General features: G+C 40.4%; 1 protein-coding gene across 1 annotated transcript; it reads left to right on the top strand.

Annotated features, from left to right (window-relative positions):
* The first annotated feature begins 327 nt into the window (after positions 1-327).
* Positions 328-20,570, top strand: LOC102783979 (major facilitator superfamily domain-containing protein 6-like). Its single transcript, XM_087836439.1, has 7 exons — positions 328-590; positions 2,592-4,095; positions 8,886-8,983; positions 11,003-11,164; positions 11,330-11,428; positions 12,194-12,480; positions 17,338-20,570. Exons 2-7 carry the CDS (start codon positions 2,594-2,596, stop codon positions 17,560-17,562), a joined length of 2,373 nt encoding a protein of 790 aa, XP_087692565.1. The 5' UTR covers positions 328-590; positions 2,592-2,593; the 3' UTR covers positions 17,563-20,570.
* The last annotated feature ends 5,531 nt before the right edge of the window (positions 20,571-26,101 follow it).

The following is a 26,101-nucleotide window of genomic DNA, read 5'->3' as shown; positions in this document are numbered from 1 at the left end:
CTAAATACTGTACCAATGTGCTTATGGTAAAATTTTATTATGTGTTACTTGAACAGATTACAACATTTTTTAGACTTAATAATTCAAAAACAAAACAAACAGTAAATTATAGAAAAACAAAAATTAACTTTATTCAGAGTCTTTCATTTAATTGTGAAATTTAATTTAAAGGTTATTATTTTATATTTCTGAGAGGAATTAGTCCAAACTATTCAATAATTTAAAAATAAATACAATTTAATAAAACAAAATAAGGTAGCGCATACGCATGAGCTTTATTTTGGAAGTCTCGGCCTGCTGTCGTAGAGGTCCCAATGGCGGGCTTGACCGCGGCGTCTCTGTTTTCTGGACAGGTGGAAGCTCCGGTTTGACGAGCTGCCGTTGTTCTCAATACAAAGACAGGCGGAGACGAGAAAGACCTGAAATTCCCCCCGAATTAAAACATGAACTTATGTCGGAGACTATAAATATTTTACAGAAAATAAAAGCGGTAGTTTGAACGTTTTTGGTGAAAAATGTCCGCAGGAGAAGAGAGAAAATTGAAGAGAAACTGCGCAGTCATAGTTTAATGGGAGCGGTGACCTGAGCAGGTAAGAACATTAGTTTGCGTTGTCTTTAAATTTGTCCTTTATTTTAAATTAAGTCTCGTGAAATACATGTTTATAACGTTTAATTTAGGTTACATGGTAGAAGTCCTGACATTCGGAGACACTTCCTTTGTGTTTAACCGGGTTTAAATGAGCGCCAGCACTTCCTTAAATTGCCCCTTAAACGTTCCGACTTTGGTTTGTTTTATACAATTTAGATAACCCGTAGTTTTGTTTAACATGTCTGACACTTCCGCGGAGACCATCACTGATAGATGGACGGCTTACAAACGGAGGTCTGAGGACCTCCAGAGGTCGTATTTTTGCTGAAATATCTGTATTGGTGACTGCTGCTCAGCTTTCAGTTTTATTGTTGTCACGAAACACAAGTGGATCTCAAAGTAAGGCTTAGGGACCGTCAGGGAGTCTAACCTGGCCGTCTTTGTATAAAAACAAAATAGCAGCACCTTCAAAGTACATCCACAAACACTGACGTTACACAGGTCGGATTATAGTACCAGGAACTCGTCCATTTAGACTCATTTAATTTGGACAAGGGAGAGTGTACATATTATTTTAATATATGTGAATACTGTGACACAGAAATATGATGATTTCATTGCTTTTTACCAATTTGGACCATACTCTACACATTTAGCCCCTTCTAGTATGGATTATATTACCTAGCACCCATCAGGGCCATTTAAAACACAGAATCAGATTCTTTGAACCTCAGCATGCTTGGATTCACAGTTTTTCTATCATGTAGACCTCACAACACCATGTCTACACCATGGACCACTACCTTGGTACTGTTCTAATCTGGATTATCATTCATTACCAAACCGTTTCAATAAATGTTTTGAAAAACAGTTTCAGACATGTCTGTAACCCAAAAATGTGATTATAGAGGGGTTTTTTTCTTTTGGCTCCTGGACCACATGAGACTAGATGTAGACCATCACCTGCTGCATTTAGACTCTTTTAATCTATAGATTATGTAATCAAGAAAACATCCAGGAGAGTTTCAAATTCAGATTCTGTGAGACTTTTGTCCCATCTGGAACCAGATTACTTGATAGCTTTTAACCATTTGGTTGTATTTGACACCAGGTGTAGATCAAAAATGACTACATGTTAGAGAACAAAGTGCATAGAAGTAGTGCAAAGGACTTGGTCTGAGTATAGAGTCCATTTGTTAGTGGTCTGAATGATGAGGGCTACTCAGACCATGGCTGGTGAGGTGAGTGTGCAGGGATGGGGTGCGGGGGGATGGTGTTAGCTGACAGTCCGAACGGCTTAGGGGAAGAAGCTGTTTGTGAGTCTGGTGGTGTGGGACCTGAGTGACTACCAAAGGGCAACCGGTCAAACAGGTGGTGGGTGGGGTGCAGGGGTTACCTGTGATGGTCCTGGCTTTCCCGAGACAGGAGGACCTGGTGATGGTGTACAGGGGTGGCAGAGGGCAGCCATAATCTGGATTATATTACCCCACATAGGTTCAGGTTAGGAGCTCTGTTTAAGACGTAATCCTTAAGTTAATATTCCATAATGCCACTCTGAATAGATGAGGTTTTTTTTTAAAGCAGCTTGTCTACAGTGTTCAGAACTGCCTAAATGTTCCTCCAGAGGCAGATCTATTTATACTGGTTGTTTGATTTTGGCCACAGTCAGACAAGTATTGTTTTTGGAAAGTCTCCAGAGAACTCAGCCCTTTCACAGAAAGACAAAGACATGTCGTGATCAAGGTTTGCTCTTTTTATTGTTTTCTCTCGTAGTCAAACAAGTTATCCACAATGTTCTTTTTCTGTTTTAAAAATATTTAATATTAAAACATTTCTCTTAATCTTTTGGGTTATTTCTGGGTGTTATTAGCAGATTTCTGGTATAACTTATATTTTAGCAGGAAACTACTAATGATGTCTCACAGTGAAGTAGTTACAGGATGAATTTAGCCTCATTTGGTTACTGTGGCGTTACCCTAACCCTCATTTTCTTATCTTCCAGATATGCCAGCTGACGACAAGGTTGCCATCCTGACAGATGATGAGGAGGAGCAGAAGAGGAAGTATGTCCTCGCTGAGCCATTCAACACCCTCTCCATGGCCCAGCAAGAGGCTGTCACAGCGCCACCAGGACCCGGCTCTGACATGGCACATGATCAGGCGGCAGCGGTGGCGGCCTCGCAGCCAAATTCCATGGACTGCTGCGAGAGGACGTGCCTCCGCATCAACAGCCACCTCCTCATCTCCAAAGTCTTCTATTTCTTTTTCTATGCCGCCTACGGCTCACTGCACCCCCTGCTGGCCGTGTATTACAAGCAGCTCGGCATGTCAGCCAGCCGCAGCGGGCTGCTCGTTGGCATCCGCTACTTCATTGAATTTTGCAGCGCCCCCTTCTGGGGTGTAGTGGCGGACCGTTTCAAGAAAGGAAAAGTCGTGCTGCTGTTTTCCGTTCTGTGCTGGTTAATGTTCAACTGCGGCATCGGGTTTGTCAAACCTGCAGAAATGATATGTGAGGAAAAGGGAGCTTCTCTCACCACGCCGCTTCCGCCCGCGGTAACGGTCCAGCCTCAGGAGAACGTAACACAACCAAGCAACTCCACCAACCACACCAGAAGTCGGCGAAACGTACTGGAGCTGCATGTGGAGCATTCCCACGTGCTCCACAGGCTAGAACGTAGTGTGGATGCCAACATAACCACAACATACTCTCCATTTAATTTACTAAACACCACCCAGCTTGTACCAAACACCACTCTGCAGACCACCACCAGTTCTGCTCCAGCACCTGAGAAAGAGTACCAGATCATCTACAACAGGGACCAGGTGGAGTCCATCTTCCTGCTCATCCTACTTGTCATCATCGTGGGCGAGTTCTTCAGCGCTCCCGCCGTCACCATCGTGGACACGGTGACCCTGCAGTATCTCGGTAAAGCCCGCGACCGCTACGGCCTGCAGAGGATGTGGGGCTCCCTGGGTTGGGGTCTGGCAATGCTGCTGGTGGGCATCTGGATTGACCACACTCATATCACCGTGGCGATCGAAGGCACTGGTTGCGCTGTGCCCGATTTTCGCCTTCACAACTACCAGCTCGCCTTCATTGTCTTTGGTGTTCTGATGGGTGTGGCGTTGATTGTGGCCACTCAGTTTTACTTTGAGAAAGGCGGTGAATACCAGCAGGAAGTTCCAGAGGTGGTGGAGGACTCGGCGAACACTGACAGGGAGTCAGTCGCTTCAGACCAGACCCCCAGCAACCCCGACACCACCCAGGAGTTCCACTACAGTGACCTCCTCAAGCTGTTGTGCAGCGTGCGCTACAGCTCCGTCCTCTTCGTCGCCTGGTTCATGGGCTTTGGCTACGGCTTCGTCTTCAGCTTCCTGTACTGGCACTTGGAGGACCTGGGTGGGACCACCACGCTCTTTGGGGTCTGCTCCGTCCTCAGCCACATCTCAGAGCTCGCTGCGTATTTCACCAGCCACAAGTTCATCGAGCTCGTGGGACACATCAGGTAAGAGCAAACACTACAAAGCACCAAAGCTCCTCCTACATATACAGAGATTTTCTCATCACACATCAGTTAGTAGCTGGTAGTTGGTCGCTAAAGAGCATCCCAGGTTCCACTTGCCTGGCTAACCGTAATACCACTCTCTCACTGCCAGTGTATCCTTCACTTTCATTGGTTGTTGCTTGTGCACACTTTGCGTCGTCAGTGGTTGTGTGGCTTGTTGTCATTGACATTTTCTGTTGTATGTTGCTGCTAGCTGCTTCCTGTGTTGCTATCCCTTAACCTCCTAAGACCCAAACTCATTCATGGCATGCTTTTTTAATTTTTCTTTGCTATTTGGGCTGATTGGGATATGATGAATGTAAAAACAAAGAATTAGCAGATTTTTTTAAAAAATTTTTTTACCTAAAATAAATGAGATCCACATATGAAGACATTCGTTATAATTTTGATAGAACAGTGGCAGTATAACGTCCTCGTAAGTGGATATCAGGCCCTTGTAGAGCAAAATTTCGTATTTTGGTCTAGACAACCAAAAATGTGATGTCCACATATGTGGCCGCCAGGTCCTAAGAGGTTAAGGCTTCTTGGAGATCACGTTTACTTTGAACTTTTTTTCTGACTTTTTTGTCCCAAATATTTTTGTTTTTGATAATCATGGGAACCAAGACAGAAACATCTGGTATTTAACTAATGAACTAATGAATTATTTACTAATTATTTATTATCATGCTGTCAGGTTTCACATAGGTGATGTTCCCCCTTAGATACACAGTACTATCTCTCCTTCTGGGTTATTTAAAGAGCCAGTTCATCTGTATCACCATTGCTGGAGCATGAGTTCCTTTTTCCTCGTGTTCAGCTGCCTCTGATCTAACTCTTCCACCATAAAATCAAAGAAATCTGTGAGCTGTTTAAAAAAAAATCCATCTTCTCAAATAAATGACCAAAAACAACCTCCATGCTTTCTTTAAAGACTTTTTAAAAGCAAAAACTCTTGATCAACCGTTTAAACTGTGCATTCATAGCATTAATGGTGGGTCCAAACTGTTCAGTCACCGCCTCGCTGTGTTTGGTGTCAGAGCCGTGACAAGTGAGCGCTCCTCTTTGGGACAATGCGGCCATTGAATTCAGGGTCGGACCCTTCGGGTAGCTTCGACATCTGAGAACAAGGGGTTAGATTTCACAGATCCATCTCTGCTGTTGACTTTCAAAGAGCTCTCAAGTCTACGCAAGGTGAAGATGGAGCAAATTTAGCTGAAGTACTTAATAAATACACCTGCTGGGCATGCTGATATTTTTGTTCCTCGCATTAATCAAAAGCCTTGTACGAAGCCACTGATAGTTGGGAGCATGCAGCAATTACTCAGACAAAATGAGGCAGTCGTAGAAGCTAGACAAGGTCTATAATGTAACTGAATAATGAATGATGAGCACCGTTTCTCTGGTGTCAGACGTGGAGTACTTTCTGTCCTTTGAGGCCTCTAAAAGTAAAACAAAAGAGAAGAATTTACTCACCTGTTCACTGGCAAAAAGAAAATAGTGGGACTCTAACTGAAATGACTGACTGTGGTTACCAGACCTCCAGTTAGCAACGAAACTTTTATTCATAATGTTTCAGAGTATTTCTATTCCCCTCAAGGCTGCTGATTATCTTAAACTACACACTTTTCACTGTTCCTTTATTTAGAATAACAAAAATACAGCATGTAATATAAGTTAGTACATGAGCAAAACACAGGGCATGAAAGCAGTAATGTCTTTGTTTCTACACTGGGAGTTAGAAGATTAAAACTGGGGAATATTTAGACTGATTTAACTTCAAAGTAGAAGCAAAAATCTAAATAAACTGAACAGGAATGCTCACTATGAAGAGGTGCTTATGCAAGACATCAGTGGGGATTTTTACATGGACACAGGTCAGAAGCTGTTTGATTTCAGTGCCTCTGACAGACAAATCGGGCACATCATCGCCGTAAATGTCAACAAACAGGGAAAAAAGCAACAATAGGATGAAAAACCATCCAGCTGCTCGCTATCTCAGATTTTAAATGTTGTAACATGTTGTAGAGCAGTGTTTTCTGTTCAGCCTTTGCAATTTAAAACCAATAGTTTTCAAATTTTTACATCAACATGAGACGAGGAGTAGGAAGCTGATAGAGAGGGAGAGCTTCAGCTGTTTGAGGATCGGTTTGTCGTTTTTCTGATCCAACTCATTCCTCAGATCAGATCAGCATCTTCCTCCTTCATACAGTCCTATGACAAATGTCCACGCTTGTAAGCACTTTCCAGAATTGGCGCCTTGGGAACTTCTGCTGGCCACCATGCGGCTGCATTGATGTGACAGACCATAACTTTCTCTGTGATCACAGTGGGGACTTTTAGTTCACTTTCAGACCTGATGGTAAATTTTTAAGTGACTAGAAGCATTAGCAGAAATGTTTTTGGAAGTCATCTTTGCTTCTTGAAGCTGTGAAGCCTAATATCATTTTCCATGTTTCATTTTAGCCAATCAAAAGCAGCTTGCTGTGCTATTATTTCATTATATGTGTAAAATCTGGACACACTGGTTAAATATATTAACAGTAGCTCCTTTCTGTTCATGTGCATTGAAACCTTTATGAATTTTAAAGCAATGAGAACATTTCACCTGTTTTTGAAAGCAGAAGACAGTTACAGCCTTTACAGGCCCACAGGCTGTCTGGTTCCTCTTAATTTGCATTAATGACTCTGTGTGTGTATATTCAGTCTCATGCAAACACGCCCTTCATCTTCCTGTGTGTTTTCAGGATGTGACTCAGTCTAGTAAGCACACTTCCTGCTTCACTGCAACGTCTGAGCAGCAGCTTCCTCTCTGGTGGTCACTTTCTTTCATTTTAACCGATGAGAGCACGTCAATAAGTGACCTCAGGCTGAAGGTTTAATGTGTTGACCCTTTTAAACCGACCTGTTAGCACAGAGAGCCCATCTGCTACTGCTCAGATGTGCTCAGTTTAGCACTTAATGGAGTCCATCTTAGAGGACAGACTTAACTTGTAATGTCCAGAATCTTTCTTGTGAGGATTATCGCAGTTTCCCACCACACCAAATCAGATAATCATTGTAAACAGAGGTGCAGTAAATATTAGCTTTATGTATTTAATGTTGTTGTTATTTTTAAAGTTTCTGTTCTGTGCTATGTTGTAACACTTGAAATATTTTGGAGGTTTAGATCATTATCAGACAACAAGGCAGCCTGAAAACATCATCACAACTTAAAATTCATACTTCTTCATTTTAATACTTCCAAGTTCACATCTTTAAAACATGTCTGGGTTTGCTAGTCAGTTTCTAAGCTCTTAGAGAGAGAGAGAGAGAGAGACGCTAAATGTTAATCAGGTCAGATGTTGGTCGGTCGCTCTGCACCACTGCAGCAAGCGCTGAACGTTATTAGATCCCTGTGCTTGTGTGCAGGAAATGCATTACTGTCTAGAGGCGATATTGCGCACAAAGAGGGTGCTGCAACAAAAACTTCTTTGTAATTGCTTTGGTTGCCAGCAGTTTACTGTGGTTGCCTGTAGTTTGCATGGAAGATGCCGACTTGTCTGCAAAAACTTGCCAACTACTCTCTAAGCGGCCGTGAAGCTGTGAAAAGTATGAAGCGACCCATACAAGGAGATGCAAATAAATAAAAGTTGTGCCCCTTTGAAATGTTTTTGAAATGCAGACTATTTGGTGTCATCTATGTAACCAAAGCAATCGAAACAAGATTTTTGGTGTAGCGCGCTCTTTATAACTAGTTTCATAATAAAGGCGGCCAACCAGTTTGGGGATACACATTTTTCCCCATCAGCCAGAGGTTGCCAGGACTGACGGTCCAATCTCCTATCAGGCCTAACAGCTCTCATTCGTTGTTATTTTCTTTGGGAAATACTGACAACACGACTTTTCCCTGTAACGTTGTTTTCAGCGAGAGAGCTTGTCGAGCTCAGTGTTCACACACCCAAAGAACAGAGTGTGTCTGTGTGTTCAGTAACGCTTCAGCTGATGAACAAACATTAAAATAATCCCGGTGATGAGCGCGATGAACTCGGTGCGTGTTGTGCTGTATTGTTCTCAAAATAGCAGCACAAAGCCTCCTTGACGGGTACGAACAGCACCACAGAGGAAGAGCAGAAAGATTAATGAGGCGAACAGTTATATACAGGCTCATATAACTAAAATACTTTTTCCTGTTTTTGTAGCAACAAAAAACCACCAGAATAAATCAATCAGCTGACTTTAAAGACTTTTTACCAGCTTGAGTGTTTGTCAGTTTTTCAGCATTATGCTCTGTACCACTGGGTCATAACTTCAATATTTATTGCAATAAAGAAACAGTAAATAGCACAAAATATTTTTGTCTGATAAACAAACTGCAGCAGGTTTGGGTTTAAGAAGAAAGGCAAGCAGATCCAGACGAACTGTTGCTCATTTTTAGTTACAGGATGAATTTGTTGTCTTTGCTGATGTGGAAAAAAAGAGAGCAAAGCTTAAACAAAGATTCAAATGATGAACGATTATACTGACTGAAGGTGTGGCCTTATCACAACCAGTTCATCCTAATGGTCATACTTCCAGTAAAACTAAGAATCAGGATGCTTACAGGATAGAAACAGTTGAAGACATTTCTTCAGTGCTTGGAAAGATGTTATTAGGATTTAAAAATGCATATCAGTCTTACCAAACATCACTAAAGCAAAGAAACAACAGCTCAGGACTGAGTTGGTAATTCATTGCAACAAGTCTCATGCTGCTTCTCTTTCCTTCCTTAGAGTGCTGTACATCGGGCTGGCCTGCAACACAGCTCGCTACCTGTACATCTCCTACCTGGAGAACGCCTGGATCGTCCTGCCCATGGAGATCCTTCAAGGTAACCCTTTCTGTCTGTGTCTGCAGGGAGTATTGGGACTTCAGGACCCAGAGGACAGGACAGGCCAGGAAATGGCTTTGTTTGTCCAGCATGGCGCCTTATCAGACAGCATTTCTCTTCCTGCAGTATCGCTGGTTAGCAGAAGGCTGTCAGGGCTGCAGCAGATGACAGAAAGCTGTAAAGTACGAGAAAAAAACTGAAGGGAAGGGAAACGGCCCGGATTCTCAACCGCGCGATCTGTATTACTCTGTGTTATTTCCTTTATTGTAGCAGCATTGCAATATACAGAGAGGATGTTAACAGAGGTGTCGTCAGAAAGCACATGTGCAGGGCGCTGCCGGACTTAAAAATAACAGAGAAAAAGTCCTCTTTCTCTGAGTCACAAATCAGTCGAATGCAAACTTGCAAACCATGTGTCACTTTTTTCAGCCTGGATAATGAACGCTGGCTTTTCTGTGCAAGCAGCAGCTTTCTCAAAACAGGGCTGATCAGTTCTAAAAAGGAAAAAACTGATTATATTATGTCATAGGTCCTGTTTATGAGCGGTTTGTTTCCTGTTCAGGAGCTGCTGCGGTTTACAGAACACTTAGCAGTAATCTGTCTTCTGTCTTTCTGATGTTCACATTAATGAGCTTTTCAGTCTTCACTCAGTCAGTTCAGTTCCTTTGTGTGCTCAGATTCACAGTTAGTGGAAACTAAAGCCACAGTTAGCAGCAACACGGATTTGAACATACATTTAATACATTTTTTTTTACTAAATATACATTTTATATTTTTAATTTTACCATTTTTTTATTTGTGTTTTCGTAAATATAATTATTTAAATTTTATTTTTTTATTTTGTGTTTTTATGTTTTTACATTTTTTAATTTTCTGTTTTTAATAGTTATAGTACAATAAAACTACAGTGAAGACTTGAGCAGTGAACAGCTGCTCTCTGTGGCTCACTGGTTTGCATGAGACATCCGCCCTGAGAAAACACCTAAGTCTCGCAGAATAAACACGTGAAAGCTGCATCGGGGCTTCTGTTCTGACTGCTCCACCTGTTGGTCCAGCGTTACACTGAGAATGACACAGTTTCAAAAAGTCTAAAAGTAGATTTAGCATTTGCAACACATGCGGTGTAAAAACAGGGAGGGCTGAGGCAGCCTGCTTTTTACCTTGATGCGATTAGCTGGTCTGCAGAGAGGAAGCTGAGCTGAGGTGAAGAAATAAAACTGTCACTGCAGGTTAATTAAACATATATGTCAGCATTTATTTATTCTCCAGAGTCCACAAATGGTTGACACTTGGCAGTGGAGAAGTAAGGAAATATAATTTAACTTGTGATATTTGACCTTGCAATGCATGAAAAGCCAAATTTTCATAGACTTTTTTTTAATCCCACAGTAGAGCAATTCACTTGCTCAAGGGCCAGGAAGAAAAAGGTGAATTAGAAATAGATTTAGATAATAGATAACAATAGAAAAATAAATAAGAAAGAATGCAGCAGTCAATAGCTGCAGGTTATTGACTCTTGACTGGAGTTTGGAGGCAGCACAGAGAGCCAATCTTTGTCTAAGAGGAGGCTTTAATGTGTGAACATTAATGCTGCGAGGTACACAAATGCATTATGGAGGCAACACTCTGCATGTTTAATATCATACACTCATGCAGGTCTGCTAATAGGGGTGTTAGTAGCTTTAATATAGTTTAAATTCTGTGTCTGTGCTTTTCAAATGTGTCCTATAGTTCACTAATGAAAGTTATCCAAGCTTCATAACATTGACTTTAAATGTTGTGATGAAATGTTTAAGCAAACTCATTTTCAACTGAAAGTGTTTTTAAGTTGAAAATCTGGCCAATTGTTAAAAAAACATAACAATTTCAGAGGCTCTGCCTGTATATGTTCAACACATGCTGCTGATGTAATGACTCTAAAGCTGAGATGTTGGAGTTAATTGAATACGTCAGGATGCTTGAGTTTATTTAGATCCAGATTCAGCTATGACCCTCTGTATGTCCCTGTTTGTCCTCCAGGTGTGACCCACGCCTCAGTTTGGGCAGCTTGTATCTCCTTCCTGAGCGCCGCGGTCCCGCCGGCTCTCAGGACGTCTGCACAGGGAATCCTGCAGGGCCTGCACCTCGGGCTGGGCCGCGGCTGCGGAGCCATGGTCGGAGGAGTATTCGTCAATTATTTTGGTATGAAACGAGCATGTGAGGCGGAGATTGCCTTGCAGCACACTGGCTAATGTTTAAATGGAGTACCGGTGTAGTGTAAGTGGTTTTATTTGAGCTGCTTTAGGGTAGGAAACACAGGAAAAATATGAGTTCGCCTTGCTAATGGTTTCTCTGTTTGCTCTGCAGGTGCCGCAGAGACGTTCAGAGGAATCGGCATGGCCTCCCTCGTCATCCTCCTCATCTTCTCCTTCATCCAGTGTCTGACCAGAGACACTGAAGGCAAAGGTTGGAAAAATGCATACAAATAAACAAGATCGCAGATATGCACATTAGGCTTGTTTTGTATGTCACTAAGTAGATTGCAGGTTTATAGTATCTGCAATATTTAGAAAAGCATTAACTAATCTTGTCTAATAAGAAGTGTAAGAACACAGCATAATAATCACCTTCTAAAAGGAAATCGATGAAAAGTAGCTCCATAGTGTTGAGGTGTACAGATTTGCCTAACAAGTGAAAGATTCCTGGTTTGATCCCAGGAGGAAACACTAATGCCTTGACCTTAGCCCCTTGTGGATAAAGGAGCAGCTTAAAAATTAAAGCTAAAACTATGTGATCCGCAGTAAACAAAAGCTGTGCTTCCTGTTGATATTTTGAGCCAGATGTTGAATCAGGGCTGGTCATGTTTCCACTGCTTTTGCTGGGTTTGTCCCTCGGGGTTGGGTCTAAGTGTGTCAGGATGTTCATGAGTCACGTGGATTGGTGCAGTTTTACAGATAATGTGGTAATGAGAGGGCTTTGATCGAGAGGAAAGCTCCTGATTTACCAGTAGGTCTACATTATAACCCTCACCAGTGGTCATGAGCTCTGGAGAGTGACCAAGAGAGGTGGAGGAAAAACTGGAAAAGTATGTCTGGAATATCCTGCTCTAGATTAGCAGAACAAACTGTTTTAACTGATGCTTTTGCTGTGACATGATACACATTCAGATCCTTAAAATCAATATTTTTCTGCCTGTCGTTTCGTGTTTCTTCCCTCTGCACCTTCTTCCAGAGGACAAAATGCTAGCAGAGAACATCCCTGTGCCCTCTAGTCCAGTCCCCATCGCCACCATCGACCTGGTGCAGAGTCACGCCCCCGACGGCAGCCCGGCCCCAGTGCGACAGGCTCCCTTGTTGCCAGTAAGGAAGACCAAACATCAGGAGGATCAGGAGGACCCGAACAGGCCGGCTTGGATGCTTTCCGGTGCCCCCTGGGTCACCATTGCCTTCGCCTTCGTCCAGATCAAAGAGATGATCAGCCTGGCAAAGAACAGCACTCGAGACCCTCACCCACTGCAGGTGAACAGACAGTAGCCAAGCAGAGTTTTAGTCATGAGCACATGAAAAGAAAAACAAAAATCTGATTTAGGAACTAAAAATGTGAGAACTAGTCATTTCGGAAGACTTACAGTAATGTTATGTTTGGTTCAAGTTGTGGGAATATTAAACTGGGACTCTCTGTCTTCTGCAGTCAATTTAATACAGTTTTATTTGTAGAGCGCCATATCGCAGTATCAGGGGCCTCAAGGTACTTTATACTGACAGAATCTAAAAGCCACAGCAGGTCTGTCACTCTCTGAAGCCTCAGTATAGAGGCTTCAGAGAGTGTATAGACTTTTAGCTCAGTCTTTTTAGGAAAGACGAAGCAAAAAGGGTCAGAAAAGTGGCTAAATGTAGCAACAGCTCTGTCAGCAGTGAGGTGAGCTGAAGCGTTTAGATTTCCACATTAAAGAAAAACTAAAATCAGTGATTGCATAGTTGAGAATTTGACATCCATATAACAAATATGTGTTTCCCAGAGAAGTAGATCATTTTTGTTGGCGAGGCAGGATCTGCATGTAGCCGTGTAGATGTTAATTAGTGATAATAAATAGTGGAGCACCAATCAGCTGCCGCTGTAGTAAGGTCTTCATTTCATGGATTCACTCCTCCTCCACCACCTCCTCCACCATAATACAGTTTAAATTCTGCGTCTGTGCTTTTCAAATGTGTCCTATAGTTCACTAATGAAAGTTATCCAAGCTTCATGACATTGACTTTAAATGTTGTGATGAAATGTTTAAGCAAACTCATTTTCAATTGAAAGTGTTTTTAACAGCTAAACCCAAGTTAAAAAGTCCAAAAGAATTCTGAGCAGAAAAATTGGGTTTCAATTTTGGTCTCAAATGGTTTGATCCTCAAGAATTAAACCAAAAGGATTGTCATTATCATCCAACTCAGCCTGTTAAAGTGCATCTGAGCCTACAGCAGGCATATTCAAAGTAGTATAACTGAAGTAACCTAACAGTTGGACATGGGTGTCTGTATGAAGCCAGCAACTGGCTGTCAAATAAAACAAAGAAAGTATAATCCAGCAGTTTTTCAGCAGTGCTTATTATTAATTTTCTCATTGACCTGGAGGGTCAAGAAAATACAAAACTAAAACTACACCTTTTAATTATTATTTTTTTAATTGAACTTAGTTTAATGTAGTTAAAAAAAGACTCTTAGCTTCAACTTCTTTTATGTCCTGTCCCCTGATTTTCTTCAGACTTCTGCAGCTCGTCTCCTCAGGGTTTCTGTTTTCACACATGCTCTGTGTTACAAAGCATACGACTGGTCAGTGTGTTTCCTGTGTGCATACGTTGACTCCTGTGAAAACAAAGGAAAAAGATGTGCAGATTAAAATTATTTTACCGTAAATATTAGAAACGTTGTGGAGAGAAAAAAAAGAAAGAAACTAAAGGGTCCAGGTCCCGAATTCTTATAGAATTAACTTGTATAAACATTTTAACAGTGCAAATTTCAAAACTATATTTTCTGTATATCAGTTTACATGTTTAAAAACTCACAAGAACCTAAAAGTCTGAAGCCTGTCGGAGCTTGTTTTATTTATTCATGTTTTGTTCATGTTTCTTCCCCTCACGGGTGATCTTTGCTCTTGTTCTAGCACATTTTCAAACCAGCAGCATCTTATCTGCATGATTTATCATCACCATCTGCTATACCCTGTTGTTTTTGTGAGAACTGAACAGTCCTTAACTCAACATAGCCAAAAGCCAGCGTTAATGCTTCTAAACTGTTGACTTTTAAGCTGAAAACTGCCCGAGACCTGGCATTCATTATTAGATGCAATCCGGGTCGGCCCGAGGCACGAGTTGCTTTTTGTAGTGTGTAAGTGGTCAGACTGGGACTTTCAGGAAGAGATCTAAAAATAGCAGCCAGCCTGTCTGGATAAAAGAGGATATTCCTGATGATGAATTTACTGGCGATCCAAACAGGAGTGAAAACAAATCAGACTGATCAACAAGTATAAAAATAAGAAAACGGTTAGAAATGAGCTTGGTCCGTTATAGACATCAGCACGATTTAAATCAGGGCAGGCTTTTGATTTGTGGACATTTTACACAGTGTGTAATTTTTTTTTAATAGCCACATGCCGCTGTAGCTGCTGTATTACAAGGCGTTGTGTAATAGTAACTCACTGTTTCCATCTGTTGTGTCTGAAATGTCTCTTCTTCATGCTTTAACTCACTAATCTGACACTTCCTCCTGACTGGCTGCCCACACACACACTGAAGAAAGGTGAGATGGTGTTGCGTGCAAAGGTTGATGGAAAACTACTGTGTGTGTGTGTGTGCGTCTGTGAGGTGGAGGTGTAGTTCAGGATTTTCTCTGTGTGTGTTTTTTCATGCATGGGGTGATAACAGTGACTCAGGCATACCTGTGTATGTGTGGGTTGTGGGCGTGTACATGCATGTACGTCTGTGTGTGTCTGTGAACCGCCCACACCTGACTCTTGACATCATGTGATGCGCTTACATGTATGGGTTTCTCCCCGGTGATGTCACCTCCAACCCCACCCTCTGGGGGCGGGGTCTGAGGTCTGCTTTTGTGGCCGGGAGCTGATCTCTGAGCTTTACCCCTGACTGATGAGGCATTTAGATAATCTGTGCTCGGTAAAGCAGCTACTTCAGTCTTTTGTTGCTTTGATGGCACTACTGGTGTCTGCAGAATTTCCCAAAATAATATATTCTGTTTTTAAATATAATATATCTTTAAAACACAACTGTTATAGACTTTCTGGCCAAAATGCATTTAATAATTTTCATAGTTAAAAAAATACTTATATCATTTTCTTTGCTGAGAAAAGAAGATGATATGCATAAAATAAAATTTGCCTTCTTTTTTTGCTTTGCAGCTCTTTCTTGTGTTATAAAAATCGCATGCTTCTTTTCTTAACGTTGGTGCATTTTCACTCACATACTGTTTAAGCAATTTAGACTTTTTATTGTGTGACCATAAAAGTAGGTAAAAATGTGACCTGCCAAGGTATGGCAGATGCAAATGAGCTCGTAGCTGAACTTTGCTCTGAGTTTAGTTTAAACACAGTAAAATAATAAAAAAATAAAAGCCATGCTGAGCAGTAAATCCCCTATAAGGGGATAAAACACAAGATTTTCATTAAAGCTGCTAAACAAATGTAGGATGAAAATTATAACAGCTTTTGTATCACTAAATTCAATTTTAACAGTTTTTAAAATATTTTTACAAACAGATATAAAAAAAATCTGTAAAACTGCAACAACAAAAAAAAAAACCCACCCACATCTGCGAAAACAAACAGTAATGATGTTAAAAATAATGGGAAACATATGGTGGACATATATTTACTTTATAATGAAAAGCTAGCTTTGTTTAATATATTGATCCTTTTTTTAATGCAGTTAAATTTGTTCATTTTTGTATCCTCACCGGTTTTTAGGGAGGTTTAAAGCTGCTACTAATCATTTTTCCACAATATTTACTATCATATGACAGCATTTCATTAAATTATATTAATCCGTCCTTGATAAACTTAAGTTACATTAAACCTGTGTGCAGTATTCAGTGGCTGTGTGATTGCAGCTGCTTCTTATTTAAGACAGCTTCTCTTTGCCAGATGAAGGGCTAGCATTTTTAGTTACAAGTCAATGTCTTTTTTACAAGTTAAATAGTGTGGGAGTGAGAGTCTGTTTGCAATACTGAAGTTATGAAACTGTAAAACACTGCAGTAAGCTCTGGGAGTAAACACAAGCTCACATCTAGGAGCCACTTTTGTCATTTTTGTACAATAACTTCAGGCTATTTAATGAAGTTGCGTATACTATGACTATTTGGTGAGTTACAGGCCTTCAATATACATACAGATGCACAATTTGTAATACATTCAAGTAAATGAGATTTACTTATTAAAAAAAACATTTATGCCCTTTTTAAAAACTGAAGCCAAATCAATTTTACATCCACAGCCAAAAATCTGATCTCATGGAAAAGCATCATCTGTAGTTAAATGACAACATTGTAATGTGTGTCCAGCAGGGGAACAGGAACCAGAACTGGTACCCTGGAGGTTTGATCTGTTTTCCAATAATTTAACAGAGAAAATATCAAAAAGACCCTTTAAAGTTTCAGGTAAACTTTAAAGGGTCTTTAGCATCTGAAGGGTCTCTTTTTTACCTACATTTTGGTACCAGACCCATCTTCTAGTTTTTTTCCTCCTGGGTCAGAATAAATGTCTAATGTAGTCATATTTGAACACACTGAGCATTGCTTATGGCTCTAAAATGTAGAAACAACATCAGTACTGACATGTTCTATATAATAGTTTTAACATCACTCGAGAAACTCATCGAGGTTGAAATTTGGTTCAAATCTTTAAAATTTAAGCACAGAGGTGTCGGTTGCGGTCGTGCAGCCTCGCTAACAGAGCAGGAAATCTTTTTATTCATTAACCACCGACAAACACGTTCAGACTGCACCGATGTTGGCGTCCAGCCTGAACCGCGCAGGCTCCTTAGAGCGCCTGGAACAGAGCCAGGACGAGAGAGCTGAGGTCTGAAGATGACCTGGAAGCAGTCAGAGTAGCAGAGGAAGTTCAGGGAAGGTTACCCAATTCTTAAATACTTGTCATAGTTAACACGTTATGTAAACAGCTAGTGTTAGCATTAGCACCATTGTATCCATGTCTTTGTTGGCTAGTAACAGCTCAGGCAGGTTTTTCCTGCTAGCATTTTGTTGGAAGCAGTTAGACATGATCTAGCAGATGTAACCTAAACTGTTGTTCGGCAATTGTGCCACATGTTCAACTGGCTTCCTGCCAGCCGCTCTCAATGTTTTTGTTTCTCATGTTGCTAGGTGCCTAATGAGCGGGCGGTGGCCGAGTACGAGGCGGTGGCAACTTCGCACAGAAACTCGAGCGATGACGGCGCACACCCGCCGAAATCCACCACGGAAACTCCCACGCAAGCAGACACCACCCACACCTCACACACAGACTCTGACAAAGACCAAACGCACCCTGCGTCAGACGGAGGAACGCCCAAAAACAATCCGGTCTTCACAGAAGAAAACGCACATTGAGTATTCATTTAAAAACTATTGAATGCACACACAGAGGGCTTTAACCGTGGTGTGTTTCATTACTGCAAAGTGACCTGTCTAAACAAGTTCATCTGTCCTCCAGTTCAGTGTTAAAATCCTATTGTGTGGTGAAGTGATTCCTCTGCAGTTTATAAACACTGTGTGTCCAGATTATTCTAAAAGCTAGTGTAGTGTGTACATATGATCGTAAAATGGGGGATTATCCTTGAAAACTGGAAGCAAGCTGGAAATGGTTTAATTCTGGAGGTGGAGTGGTTTCTAAACTTCATTAATGGATGGTTTTTGCAGCAGGTTTGAAACTGATCTCTGCGCACTGCAACACCTTCCGGTGGACTGTGAAGGAAATTCCTTCATTTGTAAATGTGCCTCTTGATATGTTATTTAACTTAATTTACGTTTAAAATGGGAAGAAAACTGTTGAAGTGTTTTTAAAAGAAGTAATGATACAACGTGCAGCTTTGACTGGACGACAGCACAAATGACTTCATGGGATTTTAACTTGTGGCAGGGATTTTTTTTTTTTGTTAATTCTACTGTAATACAAGAGTTCCCAATCTGATTGTGCCGTAGATCATTTTCATGGCCACGCTTCGAATGTGTGGAGCTAAATTCACAATAAAAGCCTCTCAGTTGTGTCTGGCTGAGTGCTTTTAATTTGAAGCAGCAGCATAAGTAACTAACCGTGAAGACTACCACATACTGAATGAGAAATACAGCAAACAGAAAAGCTTTACAACAAGTTTAAATTCAACCTGTGATTACTTAGTATATAAATAAAATCGGAAACATTTTCTTTGCACATAAAACAGAGGCTATCTTTTCTACTGAGGGCCTGCTTTTCTAAAAATCAGTGTTTATTTTTTTCTTGGGGAAGTTTAACCCATTTAAGTTAATGTATCATTTTAATGTTTCTCTAAAAGTTAACTAATGTCTGTTGTTCTGAAGCTCTTTCTACGATCCCCAAAGATTTCTGTAATAAAACAAAAGGTCACCTTTCTCTTCCCTCCTCATAGAAATGACCTCTCCTTTTTCCTTGTCTTTGTAGAGTCATGATGAGGCACAACAATGTAAATTTAGAGGTAAATAACAAACAGTAAATTATACATTACATGTGCACACTTTCACCAAAGTTTTGTCTTTTTTTTTGTGTGTGTTCTTCCCCTACGTTTCCACTGTTGCACAAAAAAAGGAAACAGAAATAAAACAGTTGCATAAAATAATGAATCAAATTGCAAATACTGCAAATATATTGGTGAAAAAGTGCATAAAAATCAGGCAAATCTAGTTGCAGTAAAATAGGTAAAAATACATACAGTTTATTAAAGAGAACGTGATTCTAGGGACAAGTATAAGAATAAAATAAATTTGATTTTTACTAACTGCTAATTGCGGGACCAAAATAGTTTCTAATACCTTGGTGATAAAAAATTTGAAATAATAATAATATGCACAGCCTGTGACGACACACCTTCACAGTGCGTGAGTAAATGTCTGTCTCCAGATTAATTTGTGAAATTTCTTGAAAATATCAAGATGATTTCTCCTGTGCGATCTTTTCTGATTCTGACATGCAAATATATAAACTGGTGCTTATTAAAATTGGGTTTAATTCATTCAAGCGTAAAATAACCTCCGACTGAAAATCCGAGTGTAGACAGTCTGTAACCATAACTGTACAATGAGAATGATTCAGGTTAATGAAAAGGCAACCACATGAAATATAATTACAGTTCAGGTAGTTAATGGCACCGTATTATTTGCAAGATTATTATGTGTGGTGTCAACACGATCTCCATATTTCATGTCTCAAATGTCGCGGGAATAAAGCGAATAACCGAGACGTAAAAGAAAACAAGAACGAGCTCCGTCACGTTCAGGTGGATGGTAAATTACTTTGCCCCTCATATGACAGTTGACATTGATGTAGCTATAATGTGGTTAGAAGAACTATCTGAAAAACTGTTTATTACAAAAACAAGTACTGTTGGTTGTTAATGTATTTTTTACATAAGCTTGCAATAATTTGGTTACGTCTGTGGTCTGTCTGTTGGGAATCTCTGTAATACTTAAAACTGTATTTTTCAAATTCCTTAATTGTTGTGGTACCTTAAAAATGGACAGAGCTGGAAATGGCAAGAATATTTTCATTCTTAGACTCTACTAGAGTAGCTTTGTATGATTCACAGTTCAAAATAATCCGTATTTATCTTAAAATGGGTCTCACTTCCTCCCTTTGACCAGCCTGGGAATACACTGCACTCACTTAAGCGCTTTGATTCCAGCAGACGTGTTTCAGAAGTGTCTCTATGCTCGGGTATAGAAATCAGATAAAGTTTCAAAATAAAAGACCCTGAAGATTACATTTCTAAAACACTCCTGATGTGATTTGAAGACATTGCAGCATCCCACACTCAAACCTAGTGTATCCCCAGTAGGGATGACAATATGTAAGGACGTCTGCTCTTACTATTATAAGAACTGATCAGATGGCGTTTGGAGTTTGCGGCTCAAAAGGGTTGCTTGTACATACGTTTTGCCCATGTTTAACTTGAGTTTTGGCCACTGGAACAGAAGATGGATGCAAAAATGTAGGAAAAGCAGAATTGGTCCACATAAAGACGTTACATCCTCTACCTTTGTTGGTCCTTGACAAATCAGATTTTTGAAGTCTCACGGGAGGAACTGCTGAGTCTGTTAATTCTCGTCAGAGCTCACTGAAGGAGCTGTGACGATGAAGTGCCTCTTTAAACTTCTTAATCATCATTATTGTTCTAACTTCTTATGATGCGATGTTGAGCAAAGACCCCTTTACTGTGCTACACTACACTGCCAACAGCTGACACGCTCTCTGCTTCCTTATTTTCATGCCAAATAGTTTTCAGTATTGAGTGTTTTTGTGCCGTATGTGTAGGAAAGCCTTAAAGATGAAGCTATTCGATGTACTGTAATGATGTGCAGTCAGTTAAAGGACTTTTTGAAAAGGCCAATATCACTCCTTTATTACAGTAATCATCCAGTTTTAATTAACTTGATCTAAATGAGTGTGTTGTCTTATTAAAAACAAAGCCTTATATTGCTTTTCTTTCACAGGTGTGTTTGGTGTTGAGTAATTTGAAATATTCTGGGGTATTTTTTATTTTTGTTCATGTATATGAACTGCACTGAATCAAAAACCAGATATGAAAATAAGCCCCAAATTTCTCTAAAGACACAAACTGGAGAGTGAGTCAAATTGTGAATGTCTGTTAAGTTAGGAGTCTTAAAAATACTTAAATGACTCATAGGTCAGTGTTAAACGGCTTAACAATCAACAAGTCATTTCTCTGAAACTGGTCGGGTAAAAGGACTGGACTGAAAATAAGTGAAAAGCAGCCAATGTCCAAAGAATAACTTCAAAAGACCTCCGGAGCCATTGCTCAAGGCCGCTTTAAAAAACAATGACAGGAAAGTCTGAGTATAAAGAAATGAGGGGTGGCTCAAGACTTTTGCACAGCACTATAACTCCACCAGTAAATCAAAACTTACACCTCCCCTTTGCTCATGAACAAGACCCAACGATACAAAAACTCCTCGTCTCGCGAAAGCAGCTAATCCCAACCTAGAGTGGATACGCCACACTTAATCCGGCTGAAAACCATCACCTCAACATCTGCTGCTGACCTGACGCCCTGACTGAGTTGGAGATGATCTACCTTTTGATGAAGCCAGAAAGACCACATCACCTGAAAAACCAAACATTCCTCTAAGGAGCATGCCTTAATGTGGCTAAAATGAGTGCAATTTTTATTGCAGTAGGTTTCATGTGAGTAAAAGTAGAAACGTATATTCAGAAATCTACTCCAGTAAAAAGTACCCCAAAGGTAAAAGCCCACATTATTCCAGTGTAATCTATATGACTATTTTTTTATTTAAATGAGGGGAGTTGTGATTCATTTAAATACTTTAATGTTTCATAGTTCATCTGTGTAAGTGTGCAGGATTCACACTGAGGTATTTCTGCACTGGTGCTCAGCGTTTGTGTGCTAAAGCAGCCACTTGATGGCAGTAGCGCTTTGGTGCATTTACAGAGTCTTAAATGGACTCTGCCAGCCTCTATATGTGTGTGGAGGGTTATTGAGGTCGTGGTGAGCCTGCTACTGATGGGTGTGTGTGGGAGGACAGTAATAGGCTTCCTCAAAAACTAGACTATGTGCTGTTGTTTAAAAAAAAAAGAAAGGAAAGGAAAGGAAGAAAAAAAGAAATAATAAAATCAAAACCCGTCTTGGCACGCTCAGCCTGTCTGATATCCGTGGAGAAATTTCATCAGCCCCGGTGCTGTTGATGCTGTTGTTGTTGTTTTGTCTTGCGTGGTCCTTAATAATGAACAGTATAATGGTGTTGTTTTTCTTCTGAGGTGTCATGACCGCGAGCTGCAGAACAATGCCACACATTTTAATTCAAATGGCGCGGAAGGTCGAGAAGAGGCCGGCTCTTCTGTTCCCTGACATGTCTCTGAAAATTGCAGGGAATTACTGCAGCGCTGACCTGCAGACGTTTCCAATTAGTCGAACAAAGAGAGTCGTGTATGTTGGTCATTACTGCATCTTGCAACTTGATTATTTGACTAATGGGAGGAGGGGGTAAAAATGCAAATAAATGCTGCCAATTTTTAGTTTTGGTCCCTAAAAGCCACATTAAAACACATTTTGCTGTAAACTAACAGCTTTCTCCTAATTATCAGGAGTCAAATAAGGCCCTCACACCCCGAAGGTCATTTTCCACCGCCTCACCATCTTAGCATCTACTTTCTTTTCCCCCTAACCTGCTCCTTTGCCCTTTCTTTGTTCCATTTGAGCTGAAGAACAAAAGCTAACGTTAATTTACATGCTACAGAGCCTCATCCAGAGCCTTAATTGTACCAATTACCATTGATATTAAAGAGCATTCAGTCCTGGCCAGCTGCTGCTGAGATACAACCTGAAGCTATTTTTAGTTCCCTCGCCTCACTGTCATGGCACAGAGAGGCGAGACAGACACCCTGAGGAGGAACTGTTGAGTCAAGGTGACGACGGTGCCCGATGTCCACCGAGACTCCTTGAGGGATCAGGGACAAGTGCGCGGTCAAGGGTTGCAAATAAAGCTACAAGCCTTCAGTAACCCTAACCCTGTGCTATCAGTACAACAGTAGTAAAAATATTGTCTTTCTTTTTATTTTATTTTATTTTTCTGTAAATCACAGAGTTAGGGGTTAGGATTACTGTTGCGTCTCATTGTTATGACGACTCCAGAGGGTTAAAGGAGGTTTCCCAGACACATGAATCGAGTTTTGAGCCTCAAAATCTTCTGAAAAGTTCTGGCTTAAATAAACCCGAGTTTAAAAATGAGATCAAAGTGCAGTCTATCCCTAACCCTGAGTGTTAGTGAGAAGCAAAAAAAAGAGAGAAAAGGTTATGTGTCCCCTGATTGCCAAGGCTTTGGAGAGCAATTTTAAAAGAGCCATAAATAAATAAAATCATGTCAGGGTTAGAAAAGATCGATGGTGACTTAGACCTCATGGGATTAAGCATGAACACATTAACCCATAATCTTTGTTGTTCCAGTCCCTTGACTTTCTTGATTTTTGTGGTTGGAAACCATCAGCAGTTTGATTTGTGAGACAAGCATCATATGATGTCATCAGAGACTGAAAATCGCAGTGAAGAAAGTAATGAGAGGATGAGTCACGCTGGCTGTCATTGCTTTAATTTAGGTTTCTTTTTCTCCCCTTTTTCTGCTCTCATATTCTAGTTTCCAGCATTTTAAAATATGAAGTGTGTGCAGCCAGTGTCCTCCCAGCCTCTTTAAGAGACCAGGGACAAATACCCAGTCCTGAAATTTGAGGGTTGCAAATACATTTAGTGCCTCTAACCCTGAGCTATCAGAATTTATGGTTTAGTGTTTGGGTGAGCAGTGCTTCTCATCATTATGATGATTTTACCAAGGAAGTTTACCAGGCTCTCGAAAGTGGTTTTAAGGCCCCCGTAGAAAGGTGCTAAAACAGATCTGAGTTACCCCCAAACTATTTTTATTTCAGTCCCTTGATTTTCTTCTTTTTAGTGGTTGTAAACCATCAGTGGTGCAATTCATTAGAGAGGCATCGTAGATGCATCAAAGGCTCTGAAAATCAAAATGAAGAAAGTGATCGAATGCTGAGTCACCTTTACTGTTATCGCTTTCTAATTGGCTAGTTTCAGTCTCTCAAACTGATTATACATCATGGGCCACGTCAGAAAAATCTGAATCACAATCTTTATTGTCATTATACAAAAAGTACAAACCCATGTGGAGTCCCATTCAGTGTGAGTAAGCAGTCTCATTATCTTATTAAAACATTTTTCTTAGTACACAAATAAAACAAGAGAGTTTCTAACAAAAAAACAGTGTAAAACATAAATAAATGTGCGCGCATGCGCTTGTGTGTGTTGTAGCGTTTTTATCGATTGCACAGCTGTTCACAGCTGAAGAGTATTGATTACACAGGTTAGTGAAGAGAGGCATACCCTTCTTCCACATAAGGTCCACTTTGATCATTTGATCAATTAGATATCTGAGATATATAATTATAAACGAACAAGTGTAATTTCAAGAGTATGTCTCAGTTTTTCTTCAAAATAGAAAATGAAAGAAATCTGTACGCATGACTTTGCGTTTAATATTTATAAACATAAATAAACGTGTAAAATTACAGAAGAAGTTCTGGAAGCTCATTGCTCAGATTGTTCTGTAATTATAAAACAGAGAGTTTTATAATTACAGACAGAAAATGTTGCTTTGGTGTCAAATGACCATGGGAGAGGTCTTTAATGATAGAGGAAGCTGTAGAACTCATGAAAATATAGTTAAGTCCAATATTTATGCCATCCTTCACATTTTCCAAAGCCGTCCAAGAGACCAGACTAGTGTCTTTGTAGGGCATACAGGCCTCCAGGCCTTGTGTTTGACACTCCTGCCTTAGAAGGATCAAGGACAAATACCAGGTCTCTGTATCCGTATGCTATCAGAACATGCAGTTTCTGGATTTTCTCCAAAAAACATCTTTTAAAAACATAGAAGTAGTGCGGTAGGGTTGCTTCTCATTAACAGTGACGACAGTAAACACCTGAAAGTAATCCCCTCCCCAAAAAAGACCCTAAAATATTTCAGTTAAATCAACTCAAGCTCGAAAATGACACCAAGCTACAGCATTGAACTGGAGTGTGTTTGATCATGCTTTATTCTTCCAGCCACTCTTGATTTTGTAGTTAGAAACCATCAGCAGCGCATTTTTGTATCAGACGCATCAAAGTTCCCCAAAAGTGATCAAAGAGTGACCATTCATCCAAAAATCCATTCATCAAGCCATCCAACCGGGGTCGTAGCACAAAGATTCACTACAACAGTATTTATATGCCTAAACAAGCACACTGCTGATGAACACAGTAAACATTAGACTTCAGAAATGCAGACTTTGATGCACTGAAACCTGAGGAAATTAGATTATATTTGCATTCGACCTCTGTGAGGCACCAGGTCCTTTTTTTAAACCCTGTGGCCTTTTAAAATAAAGCAAAATCTGCTCCTAACGCCTCATCAAATTTCCGCACACACAGTATATATATATAAATTTTAGAGGTATGTAAGAGAAAACTGAAAGATAATAAGCAAACTTTGAAGGGCGAAGAGAAGAAATAAATTGTTTGGGAATCCTCTGAGGGAATCTTGAGCTGAAACCCTATTTCAGTACCTACTGTACAATGTGCTGAAAGTAGCATATTTTTAGTCCATGACCTTTAAGGTAAAGCAAGATCTGCTCATTAAATACGTCTTTTGTCAAAATTTGGCACAATTTGAAGGACTTTTTAGGCCTGATAAGGGAACAGGTTTTGGTATTTAAGGAAAAGTCTAAAAATTAGTAATGACTGAATGTTGTTGAGATAATAGAAGAAGACAATATCCTTACCAGTTATAAAATATGCTCATAATCTTCACATTTTAATGTGGTTTAATGATACTTAAACATATAATGAGTAACTGCTCTCATTTATTCCAAGCCAAAGCCACAGCTACACCATCACGTCTTGTTTTGACTGTTCGAGGCTCTCTGAGTTGTACCAGGTAGTGAAACTAGCTGCTGTTGCTGCTGCTACAGTGTTTGCTCACAACAGAAACCTGCAGACTCTTGGCCCTGCGAGGCAAACTGCTGGAGACCACCAAGCTAAATGACTAAACTGTAAAGTGTAACTGAGCAGACAGAAGAGTAGGTCACGGGCTAAAGATGAGCCCGGCGCTGACTCCGTTCCAAAACCCCCCAGACGACCCCCGGTTAGACCTCATGCAGCGATGTGATCGGGACCACCTGAGTCAAGTCTGAGTCAGACTGAAGACCACAGCCAGTCATGTTATTGGCAGGATGTTGCAGACAAAATATCACATGGCTGCATGCCTCTTGTTCTCTTTTTAGACTGAGAAATTTGTGCCTATTTTAGAACACAGGCTCATTTTAGTGCTACACACAAAAAGA

The sequence above is a fragment of the Neolamprologus brichardi genome, chromosome 23 (genome assembly GCF_056152115.1).
Source record: "Neolamprologus brichardi isolate AB-2024 chromosome 23, ASM5615211v1, whole genome shotgun sequence".
Taxonomy (NCBI): domain Eukaryota; kingdom Metazoa; phylum Chordata; class Actinopteri; order Cichliformes; family Cichlidae; genus Neolamprologus; species Neolamprologus brichardi.
The sequence above is the reverse complement of the archived record's forward strand: the minus strand, read 5'-3'. Positions and strand labels throughout refer to the sequence as shown.

Bases quoted from the DNA above. Each gene is read 5' to 3' on its own strand.
- LOC102783979 (XM_087836439.1), top strand. From the start codon at position 2,594: ATGCCAGCTGACGACAAGGTTGCCATCCTGACAGATGATGAGGAGGAG. The intron at 8,984-11,002 runs GTAACCCTTTCT...TTTGTCCTCCAG, and splicing joins GCCCATGGAGATCCTTCAAG to GTGTGACCCACGCCTCAGTT. The intron at 12,481-17,337 runs GTGAACAGACAG...TCATGTTGCTAG, and splicing joins GAGACCCTCACCCACTGCAG to GTGCCTAATGAGCGGGCGGT.